This window comes from Lates calcarifer, linkage group LG6 (assembly GCF_001640805.2).
Source record: "Lates calcarifer isolate ASB-BC8 linkage group LG6, TLL_Latcal_v3, whole genome shotgun sequence".
Lineage (NCBI taxonomy): Eukaryota > Metazoa > Chordata > Actinopteri > Centropomidae > Lates > Lates calcarifer.
The window spans coordinates 4,500,894-4,521,741 of NC_066838.1; the positions used below are offsets into that span (position 1 = coordinate 4,500,894).

The following is a 20,848-nucleotide window of genomic DNA, read 5'->3' on the forward strand; positions in this document are numbered from 1 at the left end:
GGATGAGACTTGCCAGTGTAACTAAAAGCCAACTAAGCTGTCTAAGAAGTGCATTAGACACAGAAGGGGTGTTTTTATGAGTGTTTGTGTTGGTGGTAGTGGTAGTGATTGGTTGGGGATGAGGTGAGGGGGGGTTGGGGTTCTTCGCAACTTTATTAAAAACTCATTGCATAATTCTCAGAGGGGATCTTTGTTCCCAACAACAAGCTGGCTTTTTACAAATATTTCACATTGCTGTTGGTACTATGTGCGTCTCAGGAGAGCGTCTTAAAATAAATGTGTATGTGTTTGTGTGCATACTTGACAAAAACAGCAACTTCAGGCAAAGGGTGAAGTGTCCTGTAATAGATTTACTCCCCCCAAAAAACACTTTTCTTGGAAGAGTATTTTTAGCAGAGAAAAAAAAAACATGTCAGGTCGCAGTCCGGTTTTCCATTTTTGTGGCAAAGATCTGATCATATCCCAGTCATCATAGAATCACAGAATCTGATTTATTGGTGTCAATACTGGATTTGTCAGAGTCAGGTGAGTATCATACCAGCAGAGGGGAAATAATCAGCTGTGACAGCATAAATTCAGTCACAGACTTGCTCCAATCACCCAGTGAACTGCTTCAGCTTCCTGTTTACATGGCAGGGTTTAAAGCTGCAGGGGTCTGTGTCAGCTAGTGAGGCTAAAGCTGGTTACAGTTTGAACACTCTGCCCAAGATACCTAAATCTAAAATCTTTGCTCAGCAATCACAACAAAAATCCAACTGCCACTGTCACCAAAATCTCAAACATGTTACAATTATATGCATATTTTTCCATTTCTTTTTTGGTCAAGTGATAACCTTGATAACCAGATTGCCCAAAATGTATAAGAAACTACTGCTTAGAAAGTATTTATCCACATCTCCCTTCCAGTGCTTCTTGGTGAGAAGAGAGAGTTTTGTTAAGGATATCATCTGTGATCATTACAACCTTGAAAAATGCACTCAAGAAGCACACATTTTCTCCATTTCACTTTTGGCAAGTTGCAAGCATTGCCAGAGGACATAAATCAATTTGATCCATTAAGTCCATCTGGGGCTTACATAATATGCATATGTGTAGGTGTTTGTGAGTTTGAATAGAGCAGCCGAAACCAATTAGTTTGTGGGGCAAAGAAAAGAACCTCTGTGGACTTCATGAGGCTCTGCTAGTGAGTAATCACTGTGAGCCCTGCATTTCCTCAAATACAACATCAAATTACACTTAAAAATATATCTTGGGACCTAAACGTGGTCACAGAGGTAACTCCAGTAAAGTCTAGCCTAACAAGATACCAGGACTTCCTAATATATTAAACAAGCTGACTATTGATATGAGCAAAGATTTAATCTGTGTGGGAAAACAGAGAAGTGTTGACTGGAAACAGTGAACAGCAGCAGTGCTGCTACTCTTAACAACTTTGGTACAAACAACCTTACAGGAACTGTCTGATTTCAGGGCAGTATCAACTGAGGGAGGCTGAGATTTTTTTAAATGAGCCATGGTCCATTTCATTTGTGAGGAAAGCAAAACCATTTATAAAACGGTCATTTAAACTGAATATGTTATCTTGGACAAAATCATGTTAAGTATTTATGTCCTCTAGCAGCAGCAGGAGGAATCAAACAGGTATGGGCCTTTTTCACAGTAGACAGTTTTGACAGAAAAAGCACAGGTGTTAATAATAACATTAATCAATGGCTCCATTCTATTCACATGCCCTAGTAAGCCATGACAATGTGACAGTGAGCCAGCCATACTAGGACCCTGAAACTGAAGCACCTAGATGGAATTCAGCCATCATTAATTTTATTATATATATATCCACACTTTTCCTTTAGTGCAAAAGGCCTGTTCAGAGAAACAGAAACACATACAACAATAGCAATACTGACTACACCATAGTCATAGTATTAGTAGCAGTAATAATAGTAGCAATATTACTTGTCACAGTAATATTAGCGTGTTTGCATGTCAGAACAATTGATAATTTTAGTAGCAGCAGTAGTAGTTTAGTAGCATTACCAATAGTTATACTACAAGTAATAGTATAGCAGTAACAGTAGCAATAAGAGCTTGGGCAGCAGCAATGGCAGTAGCACCAGCACTAGTAGTACAAGTAATACCAGCTGTAGTAGTAGTAATTGTGGCAGTACCAGTATTAGTAATAGTCTGTTAGTCATGGTAGTTGTTATGGCAGCAACAGCAGCAAGGGTTGTAGTAATAGCAGTGTTAGCAGCAGCAACAGCAACAGAAGTAGCTGTAGTAGTAGCATCAATAGTTGGCCTAGTAGTAGTAGTGTTAACAGTGTATTCATAGGAGTAGTGGTAGTATTAATAGTAAGACATTTGTAGCCTAATAGTTGTGGTAGTTGTCACAACACTAGCAGTAGTAGCAGTGGTGACAATAGCAGTAACTGGTGTAGCTTTACCAGATGTGGTTGTAGTATTAGTATGTCTAGTACCTAATATCCATGGTGCTTGTTTCTGTAACATATAGCAGTAGTAGCATCTGTGGTATAGGAGCCCTGCTAGTGGCTGCATAAAGTATTAGCTGTCTAATCATAGGAATATAGTAGTATTCCTATACAATAGTATAAGCATTACTAATAGTAGCAGCAGTAGCAGTAGTAGAAGTAGTAGTATAAGTAGTATTAGCAGTAATACTATCGCTAATAGTAGTATCATCAACAAAAGCAGTAGTGGTAGTAGTATGTTGTTGTCTCTTCAGTGTGACATTGTGTATCCACAGCATAATAGCCACTGACTCTGTGCTGTATACACACTGAGACACTCCTGATGTTTACAAGCAGGCTGAAAGTGGATCATTTATCCAAACACACTGAAAGGTAATCTAACTTACGTAGGCAAATCAAATTAGGCTGCAGCCAGTAAAGTTACTTCAGCCCAGCGGAGGTGTTTATATGAGGTCTGCTCAGCTGGAGTGAAAGCAAAACTTCTATTACTGATGTCATTAGGCAGCATGTAAACACACTCACTTACCTTCTCAATAGCTCCCTCATTCACTCAGTCACTCAGCCACTTATTCAGCCATGGTCATCTGTATCAGGCAAAAAGCTTGAAGAAAGTGTGCTTTCTAGGTATCAGAGAGGACTCTCATGGGCCAAAGTGTTGATGTTTGTGCTCTTAATTTATTTTTCTTCAGGAATATCACCCTATTACATTTTAACAACTTGAATACCATATGAATCTATATCAATTACATATGTACTAATTTTAAGTCGAAATATCATATGAAAACTATTTATTTCTATAGACGTTTGTACAATAGGGCATCACCATGAATATCAGCACATTCAATGGAAGCCCCGACAGAAATATTATACAAGTTGCAAAATGTATCACCACCATATAAATAAAACTACACGTCCCCTATAGTTATTGTAGGGGTATGAAAGTGATCAAATTGTCAGGTCTCAGTAGTACACATACTACCTCCTTCCCTCACACACACTCCCTCTTTCTATTGACGCTTGACCCTGAGGCCGGCCTCCCTTCACCGAGAGCCAATTGTGGCTTGCCGAGCAGGCGAGCCTTCAAGAGCCGACCCCCTCATTTGACTGGCTTAACATACCCAACTCCGATCATGTGACGGTTAAACGAACTACCAGTCCGCTGGCGAGAGAGTGATAGTGTGTGTGCGTGTGTGTGTTTAGAGAGAGAGAGAGAGAGAGAGAGAGAGAGAGAGAGAGAGAGAGAGAGAGAGAGAGAGGAGGCTTACGGCTATGCAAAGACCGTGTCGTGGGGGTTATATTGCCATTACGCACTATTACACACTGACAGCTACTTTGAAGAGAGGAGCTCTCAGCGCAGAGGAGCGGGATTTTGGATTCCTCACATAAACAAGTAGGTGCATATCAACTAGGGATGCTGGTGTGATCTGATAGTAGTCTGGTTGTGTTTTCAATTTATCATTGTGGAGCCTCAGTGGGAAGCATGGGTCGGTTGAGTGAATGGGGAGACATTTGATATCTATACACATGCGAGCTTATAGCGACACTGTATACTGTATGCATGGTGCTTCCTCTCTCAGTAAAAAATCCACATAAAATCCCCACTGTGGCGGATTATCATGTCTGCTGAGTTATGAATATGAATATCTGTATCATGTAAAACTATTACAGCGACATATCATTTTTCAGTGATTTGAGTAGCTGTCACACCCCGCAGTATTTAACATGCCTCACACCCCGGGTAATGCTCAGTAACTGGTTATTCATGCAGCGTGGTGAAGACCAGGAGCGCATCACACTGTCAAAGACTTTTTGATGTTTCACAGCGGCAGGGGCACTTGAGGGCAAATGACTTAAGACTTGGCCAAACCAAGGTGTTCTCAAACTCTCTTTCCAAACTTTTTTTTTTCTTTCCATGAGGTAGACTATCGCCTAAATGCAGCAGCTGCAGCTCCCAGACGTACGATGTCATGTGATGTTATCACAGAAGAAACCGTATCTGAGTCGAATTTTGGCTTTAGATCGGTAATTACATAACTGCCCCAGAGGTGGGAAACAACAGTGGCCCGACATTTAGGCCTAAAGAACAACCGTCTTTAACGTTCTTTATTGTGATAATCTGACTCAAAGTCAGTAATGAAATAATCTTATTAAGCAATTAGTTTTCCCGAGACCACCTGGAATTTATGAATGTCCCCGGTCTTAACTTAGGAAAGGGCTACTTCTCAGCTTCACAGAAGAGGGCGCACAAACATCTTGTTTTTTTTTTCTCTCTCTCTCTCTCTCTCTCTCTCTCTCTTTCTCTCTCTCTCTCCCTCTGTCTCTCTCTCTTATTCATGCAATACACATGTGGTCTTTTATGGTTTTTAAAACGGATTATATTGTCATGTTTAATCGCCATAACCCATTCACTGCATTTAAGGCCATTTGATTATGTCTAGCATTTTTAATCCATGTCAACGTAGACGCGGTGCATTGTTTGTGGGTTGAAAGACGGATAAAAATAGACACTAACTCATCATCCCACTGAAATCTGTTGATCTTATTCTGACTGACTGTATCATTTGTGTGGTAACTGTGCCTCTTGGTACTCTGCAGGAAGTTTTTAGGATGTACCTTCATTCTGATATGAGAGTATATCACTATGTATGTATCTACAAGTTCTGTACTATTGCAAATCTTTTATTATTTAGATTAAACTGTTTAAAAGACAACAAGGGAAAAATAAATAGAGAAACGAAGAAGCATGTGGCTTTAATATTACAAGTGGTGAGAAATGGGAACCTCTGATTCCACATGGTCAGCTTGAAGACTGAACTAGCAGCTGCAGCGTCTGCACACACTCACACATGCAGTCTTCAAATTCCACTTCCATCACACGTGGTTGACTTTCCTTTTGAAGTTTCATCAGCTGCAGATCTTTTGCAAAAGTAGCAGGTAGTGTAAAGAGACCAAATAATACAAATTTTCAGTTAGTATGGTGGTTGACTTATCTTAATAAAAACCTGACAAATTGTTGTGTAAAACATTAACCTCTCAGTTTAAGTCACACTTACAGTGTCACTGTGTTGTCATGCAAGATTTTTGGAACTGAAGATCATCCCAGTACACAAACCTGTCAATTCTAAAGATAAATTTCCTTCATTGTGATAAATGCTAAACATAATAATTTTCTTTTGCAGAAAGAAGAATAAGTTTTTATTAACATTCAGCCGATCTTCAGAGCAGACCAGAGTCAGCTGCCATCCATCCGCACAGGAATGGTGGATCACTTGCCGCTTGGTGAGGAGACCTTCCTGTATTATACCGGATCCCCGGGGTCTGACTACAACTGCCTAGGTCGCCACGCCAATGGTGGCGTGTCGGCGGGCATCATGGTAACTGATGCATGCATTTTCCACCACCATCACCACCCTTACCAAGGGGTGACAGTCTCCTCCTCGCCTCGCCTCTCTGAGGATGACCTCAGTGACTCCTCCAGCCCTCGTTCCTCCCTCTGTTCCAGCCCTGAGTCCTCATCGCCAACCTCGCGCCATGTTTTTGGCTCCAGCTACGAAAGCAGGAGCAGCAGGAGCAGTGGGAGCAGTGGCTCCTCATCAGGAGGAGAGAGTCAAGACAGCCTGCTGGACCTCCTGCTCTCACAGACATCCTTTGCCACCTCATTAAGCTCTAATGCTAGTAGTTCTCCTTCTTCCTCTCTATGCCTGTCCTCTTCACCCATCTCCTCCTCCTCGACTCTCACTGCCCCCCTTTTGCCCATGGGCCTGGCCTGGGAGTCCAAGAGGGAGCAGCGGTTGAGTCTTCTCCAGCAGCAGACCAAAGAGGACTGTTACGAGTTCCCCGTCTTCCTTGATGAGCTGCAGGATCCTGCGGCACTCCTCTTTCAGCCCACCCTGGAAGAGATTGAGGAGTTCCTTGAGGAGAACATGGTGGTGGCAATGGAGAAAGAAGAGGAGGCAAGTGATGAGGCGATGTCACCAACATCTGAGGACACTGAGGCGGAAGGTTCGAGGACATTAGCAGGAGAACTTGTATCAGTGTCACAGAACTCAGATCAGACTGTTCCCGTGGCTCATTCTCCACTCTCCTCCTACACAGAGACCAAACATTCACCATGTGCATCTGACATGGACAGCTCACCATCAACAGTGGATACTAGTTGTATAACTAGTTCTAGTTCTTCAAGTAGTAGAGTTGATGGGATCAAACAGGAGGACTGTGGCTCATCTCCGACCTCATCAGAAGGTACCAGTGCCACCTCAAGTGTGCCTGTCATCCTACAAATCCAGCCCATACAGATCAAACAAGAGCCGAACCCCAGTGCCATATCAGATGGCATCGCCCAGCAAGCCCAACCCCAGAAAACCCAATCCCAGCCAACCCAGGCCCAATCGGATATCAAAATTGCCCAGCTCCTGGTCAACATCCAGGGGCAGACCTTTGCCTTAGTGCCTCAGCTACTTTCCCCAGCAAACATTAGTAGCTCAAGTAAAACTGGAAGTGCTGCTTCATCCAAATTTGTCCGGATTGCACCAGTGCCCATTGCTGCTAAACCCATTGGGCTTGGGGAAGGTGGGTTGGGCGGAGGTTCTGCTGCAGGGGTCCTCACTGGAGGTCAAAGGTACCAGAAGAGTGCTGTGGCAGACCTTATTAAAATGCACAAGTGCTCTTTTCCCGGTTGTAATAAGATGTACACCAAGAGCAGCCACCTCAAAGCCCATCTGAGGAGGCACACAGGGGAGAAGCCCTTCGCTTGCACATGGCCCGGCTGTGGATGGAGGTGAGCAGAACCAAGTGCCTTTATATTAGATCAAATGATTCAAATAAGTAATGAGTCTAAAGGGAAATCAGTCATTATCTGGAGAAATTAAGATAAATCAGAGCTATATTGTACCACTCTCATTCCCTCCAGAGCTTTGGATGAGTGGATGTTGATGAAAGGATATGTTGATGGAGTTAGTGTAGTTATACTTCAGGAACCTGCAGTGTGAACTGTTCTATATGTATCTGTACTGCAGAGATTACAGAGCGTAATCAGGGTTATCAACTTCCTCTGTGGATGCATATATAGACACAGCTCTTTCCCTGATGTGCATATACTTAGTTTATCATGTAAAGAACCGTGCTTTTTATTATGGGGCTATTACAGATAAGAAGAGACTGTGGCACTCTAGCAAAGTAAAGATCTTAATCCATCAGGTGCAATAGCATGAAACATGTGGGAAGGTTTTCTTCCTTTTTAGAGAAACAGCAAATGGTGCAAAGTCTCCCACAGTGTCTTTGATGCCACCACTTTGTTTAAAAGAACCAAGATATTGTTTTACACGAGAACAGTAGAAAGGTTTTATGGGGTCAGAAATACATGTTAAATGTACAATAAGAGGATTTAGGAGACTTCATATCGATAGTTTATGGATGGGAGGGAACAGTTTGTCATCAGAGAAGATATGTTCAAGTCTATTCAAGATGGTTACAATTTGTTCTGCCCTACATGCTGGCTGTGTGTTCCACTATCTGTGTGTTTTTGTACCATGGTAAAGTTCTAGATTAGATAGAGTGCCTTTTGAAGTTGCATTCAGACTTTGTCCCCTGTTAGTTATTCCACTTGTTTGCTCACTTTCTGCAGCAACTTCACATACACACATTCATGCAACAGAGATATACTGGATTATTGTTGAATCAATTTGAAAGTTAACACTTTGAACAAGCTCTCATAGCACCCAGAGTCAATTTTCATACATTTTTAAAGACTCCTCGGCAAAATGGTCTTACGTTTTTCTCTCCTTTAATCTATGTTTTCATCCAAGTGAGAAAATTCTTATTTAAACTCCTCTGTCCAAAGCACAGCTGCCACCCTTTAACCTGTAGGTCAGTGGATTCCACTTCTATACATACAGTTATTGTCCAAGGGTGCTTTAATATCTTTAATATCTATGTGTGTGTGTGTGTGTGTGTGTGTGTGGTTGAGGTTTAATCATGGTCAGGACTGACTCTTTAAATTTAGAAGTAGGTTTAGTCCAGGTGGTAGTAATTCAGGTAGTTCAGTGTTCTCTGTGAAAACATCACAGTCTGTGAGGAGGTTGTACTGGTTAATTTACTTTTAACTAATGTGTTACATTTATTTGTGGTATACACCTGATAAATTTACACTTCAAGGAATAGTTCAGCTGCTTCTATGAAATAATATAATACAAATAAGAATTAATAAAAAAAAAAGTTGTATTATAATTGATACAACTCCTATGCCTTGTCTTCATCTTCAGCTTTAGATATACTGGTCGGCAGATTTTTAAAATCTGGACAGAGCCAGGCTAGCTGTTTCCCCCCGTTAGCTAAGCTAATTGATTTAAGGCTTTTCTTATCTAACTCTCAGCAAGACAGCAAATAGGCACATTTAAGTGGGATTTTTGCATCTTGAAAGTTTTCTTTACTGGGCAACTTTACACACTCTGAGGCTCAAAGTTAAGATGTTCTGATAAGAAAAAAAAACATTAAAAATTTGATCATTTATATATGTTTACACACAGAAATCCTGTAGCAAAGTAGTAAGGTGTTCTCCAGCAATATGCAGCTAAATCAGTTGCATCTCAGATCAGGGACATCAGTCATCAGGGAGAAAAGACTGGGGCACACTGACTGATTTGCAGCATGTAATTGTGTAAATAGACTAAATATTTTGAGGCTAATGTGTCTTCATCAAAGTCAGAAGATCACCAGTTTTACACTGAGAGGATACATGAATTGAGATAGAAACTGTTTGATTAGTTGTTTATTTCACTGGCTATCTTTTTAATTCAGTGCTTATATTTTCACCACATCATTGACACTTTACATGCATTCAGAGTTAAACAGCAGCTCCTGTTTGCGCCATGTACATGTCTCTTGCAGTGAATGCCCTCTCTTGCTGATTTGTCCATAGATCAGCTACAAATGGATTAAACACTATCAGTATAACCCTATATCTCTGCTATATCTCAACCATAAGGATAATAACTGTTGGGAAATTAGAACTCAGACATGTGGGTATGGTGTCTTTCTTTCTTTCTTTCTTTCCAGTATTTCAATAAGAAACATTTGTTTTAAAGCTAATGTGATGGTGTATTTTTGTATTTTTGAAAGAGTTGTATTTATTTTTTTTAATGAACTGCAGACACTGAGGAACCTTAAAACATGATACTCCTTGTGCTCTTAAAACTTCTCCTCTACAGTCTTCTACATGACAGTGGCAATATACTGTATTATACAGTTGCCCTCTCCTTGCTCCCTCTGGGCCAGGAAATGGAGGTGAGCTGAGCAGTCAGACACCCCTTACCCGCTGTAACCTTAGAACAGATCCATGTGTTGGCTCTTCTGAAGTAGAGAGGAGTGTATTTCATTGGCTGAACTCCATCTTATAACTCAGTGAAAGTTATATCTCTTCATTTGCCACACTGTATTTCTTTCTTTTTTAAAAAAACTTTTTATCCTTTGATCCTTTTCTCTCTCTCTGACTGTAGTTTATGTTAATGTTCAGATTATGTACAGATCTGGGTGCAAAGACAAAGTCACATGTAAACAGTTAAAGGAACACATGCAGGCAGCACACACACGCACATGCAGTATTTTCAGCTCAGACCTGCATGGAGATTTGTATTGTATGGCTGGGATCAAACCCAAACAGTGAACTGTACTGTGTTTACTTGATGTCTGTCATCAGGGCAGTGGCTTGTTGTGCTTGTCAGCTGATAAATTCATCGTTAGAACAACAACAGTGTTGCTGGGTGGTGACGGAGCTGTCACGGTTTGATTTAACTTCAGACTTTGACACTTACAACCCAATTGAGAGGGAAAGGGAGAGTAAGAGGGAGTACTTACCTATTGTTCACTCAGATAAAATTATGATGAAATTATGATGTGTTATTGATCCTCCTGGGAAATGACTATCTTCCCATTTTCTGACCTCTCCGGGGTGGTCAGAGAAGTTAGAGTCATCAACAAAACAGCCCCTGTGGAGCTAGAACAGATCCAGTGTCCTGCTAAAGAGCAAAATGGGGAACTGAATCTGGTTGCTTTGGTTTAAAACAAAATCCATTTTGGAAAACCTTTCAAATGAGTTTTTATGGTTGCTTGTATATAGCTTTGAATGTATGAGACAAACCTCTGTCTCTGATTAGTGTAGTCATGCATTAATGTGATTTTTCTTTGAACATACACACAGTTGAAATTGAGCCACTCATAAACACAGTCATAGGAGACACAGAGAGCTTTGAGCTGACAGGAAAAACTAAACAAAAAGAGACAAGCAAAATAAAGATGACAGAAGTTTGTACAGTATGTGTGCTTGCCAATTCCTCTTACTGTAATTTTCCAGGTGTGTAACCAACCCGATTGCTCCACCTTCCAGGCTGTTTTGGGTATGCTCTGTTGGCTACAGAGACAAGCTAGAACAAAACCTGCCTATGTGTTTCCCACAGCACCCACACTAATATGTACACTATGTGTCGTGTTGTAGCCACACCAAACTGCCCTGAGGACTTAAGGTGCAAAACCCACAGTCCTCATGTGAAAAACACACACAAGTGATCAACAAAAGTGCCCTCCACCCTTGGAGTTATGAGCTTAGTGACTCCGCCCACCAGCCCTGGAACATATAGAGCAGAGAGACCTACACAAGTTTGATCAGAAGCGGGAGGAATAAAGAAATTAAAGCGAGGCTATATAGCAAGAGAGGGCATGAGTTTGGGGAGACAGATGGTGAAGCTTTGTGAGAGAACTGGCACATGATCGACCTTATCCAGAAAATGTGGATTTAAAGAACAATCAGGCTGTCTATTTGCGTAAGTCCTAAATGCACGTTCTGTTGAAAGATCCTCCCCTGGTACAGTATGTTATAGTTGGGCTCAGGCCCAGTTTGAGTCAGAAGAATAGCTGTGCATGGTTTGTATCATGCCCCAGCTTGAAGCTGATATAGTGCAGCTTTGGGGTGTAATTACCATGAGAAACAAATGTACATTCACATAAAGTAGAATATAAAGAGACTGATGTGGTTTCCGATTTTGATTTTAATGATGACATTCCTCTTGGCGTTGTAGATTATGAAACCCTGCTAATCCCTTTAATGTAAAAAATTAAACAGACAGACAACAGACAATCAACACAAGTCAACACAAGTCAACACAAGTCTGTGTTGCCTCAAGAGAGCATTTACTCAAATATTAAAGCTGCACTAATCAATACTTTAATATCAACAGTTAATCATATGATCCAAGATTCACTCCTTCATCTTTTTTAGAATGATAACAAAATAGTTTTCTTCAACAAACTAATAGCACATGTGTAAGAACAGCAATCAGATACAATCCATATATTTGTTTCTATTGCTGGAGAAAAGGTTAAGTGACATCATAGATTTTATGCTCTCTCAGGCCTTCACTGCTGCCACCTTCAGCTCTTGCTTGTTGTGGTATCTCTCTGCTATATGAAGTGCAATTCATTCAGATTGAGATCAGGTGATTGACCTGGCTAATCCACGATATTTCACCTCTTGATCTTGAAAAGCTCTTTTGGACGTATGTGTAAAATTGTTCTGTCATCCACTGAGATTTGATGCAGTTTGCTGAATCTCAGTGCAGGATGCTCCTGTGTACCTCTGCATTCATACTGTTGCTTCTGTCAGCAGTGAAATCAACAATAAATGTCAGTGTGCTGCTTCCATGACAGCCATACATGCGCAGGCCATAACAGAACCAGCACCATGTTTGACAGATGAGGTGGTGACTTTGGGCCATGAGCTGTTCCTTTTTTTTTCCCCACACTTTTCCCACTTTTTCTCCTTCCATCATTTTGATGAAGGTTGATTTCCATTTCATTAGACAATACAACTTTGTTTCAGTGCTATACTGGTTTCTTTTTCTTTTTTGTGAAATGCAACTAAGCCCTTCTATTTTTTGAGGTTTACCAGGGGTCTGCACCGTGTGGTGAATCCTCTGAAGTTATGTTCACAGGAGAACTACATCCCAGAGTGCATTCTGGACTGTGCAGTCATAAAGAGACTTTTTTCCACCATGAAAATGATTTTTTTTTTGTTCACAAGACTTGTGCTTGTCAGTCTGCCTGCTCATTTGCCATTTTCTAATTTTTCCTTTTAACTGTTGATTTTGACAAACCAAGTGTCTTTGAAATCTCTCTAATTGATTTAATACTTTTAGTCTCATTATCTTCTGAACCACGTGTGAGCTCTTTTGTGCATAACATTGAAACAACACACAGCCTCCCACGTAACATTTAGTAGCCAAGTGTCCAATTATTGGTGAAGCTGAGACTTGGCACTTCAATGTTGTTTCCATTATTTTATTTCAAATTGAATGTGCTGAGGCACAGAGCCTGAAGACGTAAAAGCGCCTAATTGTCGAAAGCTGACTGTATAGCTAAACTCCATGTAATTGAGTTAATGAAGACTTTTAGCCATGCTAGCAACATGGGATTACACTGGGGATTTAGTGGAATCAACTAAACTGTTCTTATTAGCACAAAAATAATAGAAAATATTTTTAAAATTGATTTTAAGTCAATTCATCTCAAAAGTTGTAGTCTAATTCAGAATTCCAAGGTCCTCTGGCTGGAAATGATGAATGAATGTGCCACTGATAGTTACCTCAACTTATTATATCAAGTTACTAAAGAAACATCATTAGTTTATCAGCAGACTTCAAAGCGTGCCTTTTTCCAGAGTGAAAGCTCCCTGTGTTTTGTAGGTTGAAGAACAAAGTTTCCTCTCAACCACGCTGAAGGTTTAGGTGAAGAACAATAAAAGGAGTTCAATGAATTAACACATTGAAATCAGATATGGTTTCAATCAGGATGTAATACTCATTAGAATCAGAATGGGTATTCTCTGGCTGTCTAACTATTAGCTGAGTGAACATTCACTGTAGAGATGCAGGTTAAATAAATCTCAGTACCAAACAATCAGCCGAATGAGTCCTCAAGTCTGAGTGTTTGTTTTGAAGTTCTTGGCTTTTCAAAATGCACAGCTTAGCTATATACACAGTAGCAGTTATCTTACTTTTATTACTGGGCCATTAAAATGATGAATAGGCCAGTTGTGTAATCCATGTCTAGAGTGGAAATGGTTTGAAATAACTGTGAGTGACGTCTTTACATCTCTGTGAATTATCACCTTCATGCCTTCAGCCTGCTGCTGCTGCTGCTACTGGAAATGTGCCGGGAAATCAATCTGTGTTACAGATTAATCTGATTTTAAAAGCTTTACTAATATATACAGATACAAAAACAGACACACACACACACACATATATATAAGAAGTACTCATCTGTCATCCACTTAACCCTTCACTGTCATGATATCCAAGCTGGACGCAGCCCAGAGACCAGAGCAGAGCAGGACAGGAATAGACTGGGTAGGGATTTGCAGTGCTCATGTGTTGAACTAAATATGGGACGGCTCTTAAACTTCACAGAGAAGACACAGGGCAAAACACTTGTATAGCATCACACCTCTCAGATTACCCTCATATAAAACAGTCTGGCATGGCTTTTATATTACAAGTGAGAAGTTGGAGCATTTCAAATTAACAGAGAAACTGTATTTTCCTTTGTGAGATTTATTTGTTTTACATTGATAACTATTGCTGGACAACTGCAGTTAGGGAATTAAATACAAAAACTGGAAGAAATATGTATGACATTGTTGAAAATGTGCCGACAAAATTCGAAAGATTTAATAAATTACATCCCGGGTTTCCTTCTGACAGGTTCTCGCGGTCTGACGAGTTGTCCCGACACCGTCGCTCCCACTCTGGAGTGAAACCATACCAGTGCATCGTGTGTGAGAAGAAGTTTGCCCGCAGTGATCACCTGTCGAAACACCTCAAAGTCCATCGGTTTCCACGAAGCAGCAGGACAGGACGATCTGCAAACTGACCCCCCTGACCCATTCTGACAGACTGACGTTAAGCAACTGGGGGGGGTATGTGTATGTGTGCGTGTGAGAGGAAAGACAGAGGATGGGGGGTGAAAGTCCAAACACCCTTTAAAGGAGTCTGTGCAAGACTCTTTATGCTTGTATGTGTTTATGTTCAAATATGTACGCGTGACGTACATTCATGGTACTGTGATAATTTATTAGGTGGCGAGGAAAAGAGTGTAAAAGCTAAACTAAAACAGAAAACTGTTACTTGACATAACACCCTCACAGGTGGAATAAGCTTCTTGTATATTACAATGTTTATTTGTCTCACTCAAATCTTTTAGCTAATCTAATTTGAAGAAAGATTTGCTATTCAGAGTATTTTTACACTCTGAGGTGTGTGTTATTGCTAATTTTTGAGTCAAAAGCCTTATATCAATAAAGGTTGTAACACTGGGGTGTGCTACTATTTAAAACCCCCAGCTTTCTTTTCCCTTCCTGGAGCCAATTTTTTTTTACAGTAATATAGTAAAAACTCATTATTAACTGGCTTCAATTTAATTTGTTTAATTTGTTTAACTTGTTTGCCCAGCAACAAGAGCTTACTGGACATTGTGTTAGGAAGCATTGGGATCTATGGGGTGGTTTCATTCTCTCGATAGACGGCAGAGTAAATGACTAACATTCCTTTAGCTTGTTGCATTTAAGTCTCGTTACAGGAAAAAACACTGTAGTAACCTCAAACACAAGAACAAAGTTCATGTTGAATTACTACTCACCAAACTAAGATCATTATAACGTGTAATTTGCACTGGTGCACATGAGATGTTTGGTTTTTGCCCATACAAGTATTTTCTGTAGTTCTATTGTGGTCTGACATTTTTGTCTTGGTTAAAAAAAACTGTTTATCACAACAGTTGTTATTTGTTTGGCCTTTCTGGGTCAAAACAGATTGGGGTTCAGCTACATCCAGTGATTATCTACTAAATATTTCAAGCCAAGGTTGAAAACAAGCATTTACAGAAGCAGAAGTCTGTTTTTTTGTTTTCAACTCAAATTACAACATTTGTTTTCTAGTTTATGCTGACACGTGATGACATATCATGTACTACTTTATGTCACTTTATTTACTCCATGTCACCACTGTGAAAAATACATAAAATAATACAAAATGGTGAATTCGCATTGTTAAGAGATACAAAGAAATTCTGGTATTAGTCATTGGTTGACACTGGCCTTGAACACACCAGATTTCTTGTCTTCTCTCTTGCCAAATCAGATTGCTTTTTCCCCTTTTCTTCACACAGAGTTATTTCAATACAGATGAATTTTATATATTATTAAATTAAATCAAATGAAAAGATTTACTCATTGAATTTAACTGGATTTTTTTTTTTTACTTACTTGAGACCAGAATTGTGTCTCATAAAAAAATCTGATAACACTTTAACTTAACTTTCACTTTAAATGAACGCATTAAAGCAAGACATTCAAAAGAATAATAATGAATGTTAAAACATAGCATGACTATAGCACACGTAGAGGAGAGTCATAGAGTTAGCAAATATGCTCCCATTAGTAAACATTTGCCACCAAAAGCTACTGGTCATACAAGATCAAGTGAGGCTATAACAGCAAAACACCTGAGTGTGCTGAATTTAGAAAGGGTGTGTTATAAATTTAACTTTTCATTTGTAAGAGAATGAATTAGCCGTGTCATCTTACATAGACTCGCCTTAATATTTGGTATATTTTACACCTGCTTTAAATCAAGGGAATCAAGTGAAATATGGCTCAGTTTGCTCCCACTCAAGTCTCCTCTCTTGCAATAGTCAAGTTTTCTTTCACTTCTTTACACAGATTAAATTTTCAAGATGAAAAAAATGAAATTAAACTATTCACATCAAATTTAACTGAAATTGTTTGTACTTGTTACCCATTCATTGAGACTCAGTACAGTACCAAATTAAGTCAAAGGGACTCTCCCTTTCTTTGTCTTTGGTCTTATCCTAACAGGACTTGTTGCAGCATATTCTTCAAAGGTCAATAGAAAATTGTCCTTGGTCTTGGAACATATCAAATCTCTTGCCATAAAATGAGACACCTTTGTCTTGTACTGTAAGGGAACAGTGACTGTTATGCTTTTCTTTGTCATATTACATTTATATGTATAGATTACTGTGTCGCTCTGCATCTCAGTCAAATGCAACCAAATGAGTCATGGGAGGGACACAAAATGCCTGCTGCCCAGAGTTTAGAGATGGCTTCCAGTGCCATAAGGTCATGGATCAGTTAACAACATTCAGCACTGAAAGGGTTTTAGGAAAGATGTAATCTGTTAATTTGATTACAATGACACAGCACCTGATGCTGCATGGAGGAATTGTATTAACTCTGTCAGGCATTCCTTCCATACAATCAGAAGAAACATTTTTCTGAATGGGTGTCATATGTGAGCCCATGAATGTATGTAAATACTGTATGTGCATCAGAAAGGAGAACTAAAATATTCTTCTAGTGATTTCTGCGATTGTGAAAGATTTTTAAAAATATGTAAAGAAAGTGTACATAACATGATAATTCAAATATATAGTGAAAACAGGTAGCAACTTGTTTTTGCCAGGTGTTTGCGTAACACATTATCAAAAAGGCTCACAAAATGTTTCATGGTACATCCAAGGAGATATATATATATATATACACACAAACATACTTGGATATGCATTTTAAAACAGTTTCTTGTTTTGCACAGGTCCAATAGCAGTGTAGCTATTATGTAACATGTGATGAGTCATTTTCAAATGTGTTCTGTAGGCACTCACAAAAAGAGTTGCTAAAAATGTTATATTTTTGCTTTTGTTCTACTACATAAAACACATTTACAATAAAAATTCCAAAACAAAAGATGTCTTTTTGTATTATTGTTCAAAAGACCAATAATAATTCAGTTTCAGTTTATTACTGAAGCACCCAGCATTTCCTGCTTTACATTGCAATCGTTGAAAGAATTTTGTGATTAAATTGGTGCAGTAAACAAGTCAGATTCAGTTTTTGTTAAATTAATCTGGAACAATAAAAATTACTAATAGTGAGGGTTAATTATATTTTGAGAGAAAAGATTACATGAAATATAACTGCTGTTACTGCTGTTACAATACAAACCACAAGTACAGCAGACCACCAAAACAGATTTATTGAAGCACTGAACAGTAACATGTAATATAACAGTAGCACAAGTAGAGAGGTCACAAAGTCAGTAAACTGACCCAGTAATATCTGTTTAAATCTTGCCAAAATTAGCTACAATTGGCCACTATAAGCTATTGGTCATGCCAAACTAAGAAAGGCTATAGTAGCAAAAGTATATTGAATTGAGCAAGGGAGTGTTTTGTAGCTTATGAATTAAACTTTTAATTTGTTACAGAAAGAATGTGCTTCTCAAAAGTTGTGTACACTTGCTTTAATATATGGAATAGGCTATAGTTGATGCAACAAAGAGTAATGTAAAAAGTCACAATACAGTAAGCTAGCTAATTAGAAGACTGATCAACACAAACCACTTATTCCAAGAAAGTGAGAAAGGGTGAGTTTAGATTTACTGTTGTTTATAATGCACAAAATGCAAGACAGATGCATTTTGGATCTCGTCTCATAATTGACTCTTTTATCAAATGTAATTATATGGTGAACACTGACTTTTAAATGAGTCCTTTCAAATGGAGAAATTATTATGTCAAGATTGCATTTCTACACCACTGATATGACAGCCATATATTAACCAGAAACATATAAGAGTACTGGAGAGAGTCAATCCCACTGGTGGAACATTTCTGTTTCATGTTAAAGTTTATCTTCATTTCAGAGCTATAGTCTTATATGCGGGTAATACATTTAGACAAGGTACAATGCGACATGCTCACAAATACTCTAGTACTCTAATACGCTACTTTATCAGACTGTAGAAAATAATCTATTACCAGTGTTCCTGCATGGCACTCAACCACACAGATGCATACAGATATTAAAGGGTTGCTTAATAGTGTCCTCAAAGATATTTATTGCTAGACTGTTTGATTTCCCTCAGCTCTACAAAACATCTCTGCATCTGTCAGCTGTAGTTTTGCTTAATCCCAACCTGTAACTTCACTCTTTTGGTTTTCACCACTCTCAACAGTTTTATTTCCACACACAGTAGCTGTTCTTAGCAAAAAAAAAAAAAAAAAAAAACACTGCTAAATTGTATGCTACCTGACATACACACACAATTAACTGCTGATGACAAGAAACGGAAGAAATAGGAAGAACCAAGTACACAACCCACTGTAACACCACAAATTGTAGTTTTTAACATCTTGGGTTTTTTGGACAAATTACAGAAACAATGTATCAGTTACTTATCTTTAGGGGTGCTAGCAGGTGGATTTTGCTACCTTTGGAAAAAGTCAGGGTAGCTAAACTATTGCTTCATATTCAGTGGACAGCTATGAGAGTTGTATTTTATCGTCTCATTCAGCACTCCAAATAAATGTCATTAAGTGTAATCCCAAAAATGTGAAACGATTGCTTTGTTTTGTTTTGTTTTTGTAGTCAACTGTATGCTAACTTGTCTTTGCTAAGAGGTTAGCCATATCAATTTTAGATGGCCATGTTGTGTTTACAGCTTTTTCCATTGCCCCTAAACGGCCATAAAGTCCATAAGCACTTTAGTCAAGAAACATTGCTACAAATGCAAGTTTTTTTTTTCATTATGTTTTCTAGGATATATTCTAAAATTCAAAATGAAATTTCATATAGAAAGTAAAATTATTTAACAGTCCAAACATACAGTGCCATGCCAGTTCAACAGGCTTCAAATGTGTTTTTTAACAGTAACTCATTCAAATAGATTGTCCTTGTACTTTTTATCCACATGTAGCTCAGGGAGAAAAAAAGAAAAAAAACACTGTTTCCCGTAAAGTTGCATAAGGAACATAAAGCTGGAAACGCAAGGAATGTCAATGTAAGATTTGTACCACATGGCAAATTTGCATGGAAATTATACCCCCATTCTCTGCTCTTCCACCATCCAGACTCTTTTTTTCTGCCCACCACTTACTCCCCCTTCTTCACAACATTTTTAAAAAATGGCTCTGGATGTTTTCTGGCTCTGAGCATATTTGCTGAGTCATTGTGTAAAAGTAGAGATGTGGTGGCTAAGAAAGAGGTAGCAGCTAACAGCAAAAAACAAGCTACGTCTGTCTGTGCAGTGTTTGTTGTGGATATAGATCACGTTGATTTATGAGCTAGTGCAGTCTCAGAGGCATTCTGGGATGCAACAGGAGGATTTAATTCAACACATCTGGATCTGAACTGCACTCTATTGGCTGCTCGTCTCAGGTTCAGCATTGAGGCTCTGTTCTCAGTTGATGTTTGGGGGTCTAAGCTTTTCTGAAAGAAGAAAAAAAAATCCAAGTCACTTATATTTCTGGACACTTAATACCCAGGTATACTCAAACAGTAGTTGCTAGGAAATACCATACTGAGCTTGTATGAACATGCAAAGGCACAATCAAATCACAGTCTAATACCATACCAGTAGCTTAACATATGCACACTGACAGCTAGGACACTATATTAAAACCATGAGTTAAAACAAAAGTGTCAAAAAAAAACAAAAAAAACAAAAAAAAAACACTGATATTTTGACTTCTCCAGCCTATAAAACAAGTTGATTTAATTCAACTTCAAAAACACATTGACAGGAACACTGTAGAGTTAACATTAGACATGTTATTTGTTGTCTAGAGTCAAAAAATTGTCACTTTTATCTTCAACAAATCAATACAGAACCAGACTGAGACAAGGAAAAAATGAACTAGAAATTGAGACAGTTAGAAGAGATGTGAAAGTGTAATAGTGGCTTTTCCTAGTTTCCCACAATGTTTGTTTACAAAGCCAGAGGTGAATTCCTGGCAGGCAACAATAAAGTGAACTTGTAGTATTTTCATCAGCCACAATAGGCAGTAAACAAGCTCTGATTAACCCTTTGAACCCTAGACTGATTTTGCTCCTTCCAGTCACAGGCTTATGTAATAGAATGCCATGTTATATATTGTACTTGTCAGTATTAGTTGTAGTCATTTATGTCAGTAGTACACATGCACCAGAACAATTTCTATGGAAACAACAACTTTTTGTCTCCCATTTCAAACTGACATAAGTTATCAAAAGATGAACAGAGATAAATATGTACAGTTTCTGTCATGCAAGAATCAGTAAGTTCAGTGTGGACTACACTGGAGCCCTGTGTTTTTATCTTAAAGTTGTTTACATTTTGGTTAATCTGCACCATGGATTGCTGCTGCTGCATTGGATACTAGCAATTCTTGTCTGTTTTGTAGCCATGGATGTACAAACAGCTGGATACTGAGGAAAAACTGCATTTTATGAGGAAAGATCCAAGGAGCATATTTTTG

At 38.9% G+C, this 20,848-nt stretch overlaps 1 protein-coding gene across 1 annotated transcript; it reads left to right on the plus strand.

Moving 5' to 3' along the window:
* Positions 1–3,635: 3,635 nt before the first annotated feature.
* On the plus strand, positions 3,636–17,297 carry LOC108882667 (Krueppel-like factor 15). Its single transcript, XM_018675326.2, has 3 exons — positions 3,636–3,878; positions 5,668–7,265; positions 14,239–17,297. Exons 2-3 carry the CDS (start codon positions 5,746–5,748, stop codon positions 14,405–14,407), a joined length of 1,689 nt encoding a protein of 562 aa, XP_018530842.1. The 5' UTR covers positions 3,636–3,878; positions 5,668–5,745; the 3' UTR covers positions 14,408–17,297.
* The last annotated feature ends 3,551 nt before the right edge of the window (positions 17,298–20,848 follow it).

Excerpts from the sequence above, each read along its gene's own strand:
- LOC108882667 (XM_018675326.2), top strand. The coding sequence starts at position 5,746 with ATGGTGGATCACTTGCCGCTTGGTGAGGAGACCTTCCTGTATTATACC. Across the intron at positions 7,266-14,238 it reads TGGCCCGGCTGTGGATGGAG|GTTCTCGCGGTCTGACGAGT; the intron begins GTGAGCAGAACC and ends TCCTTCTGACAG.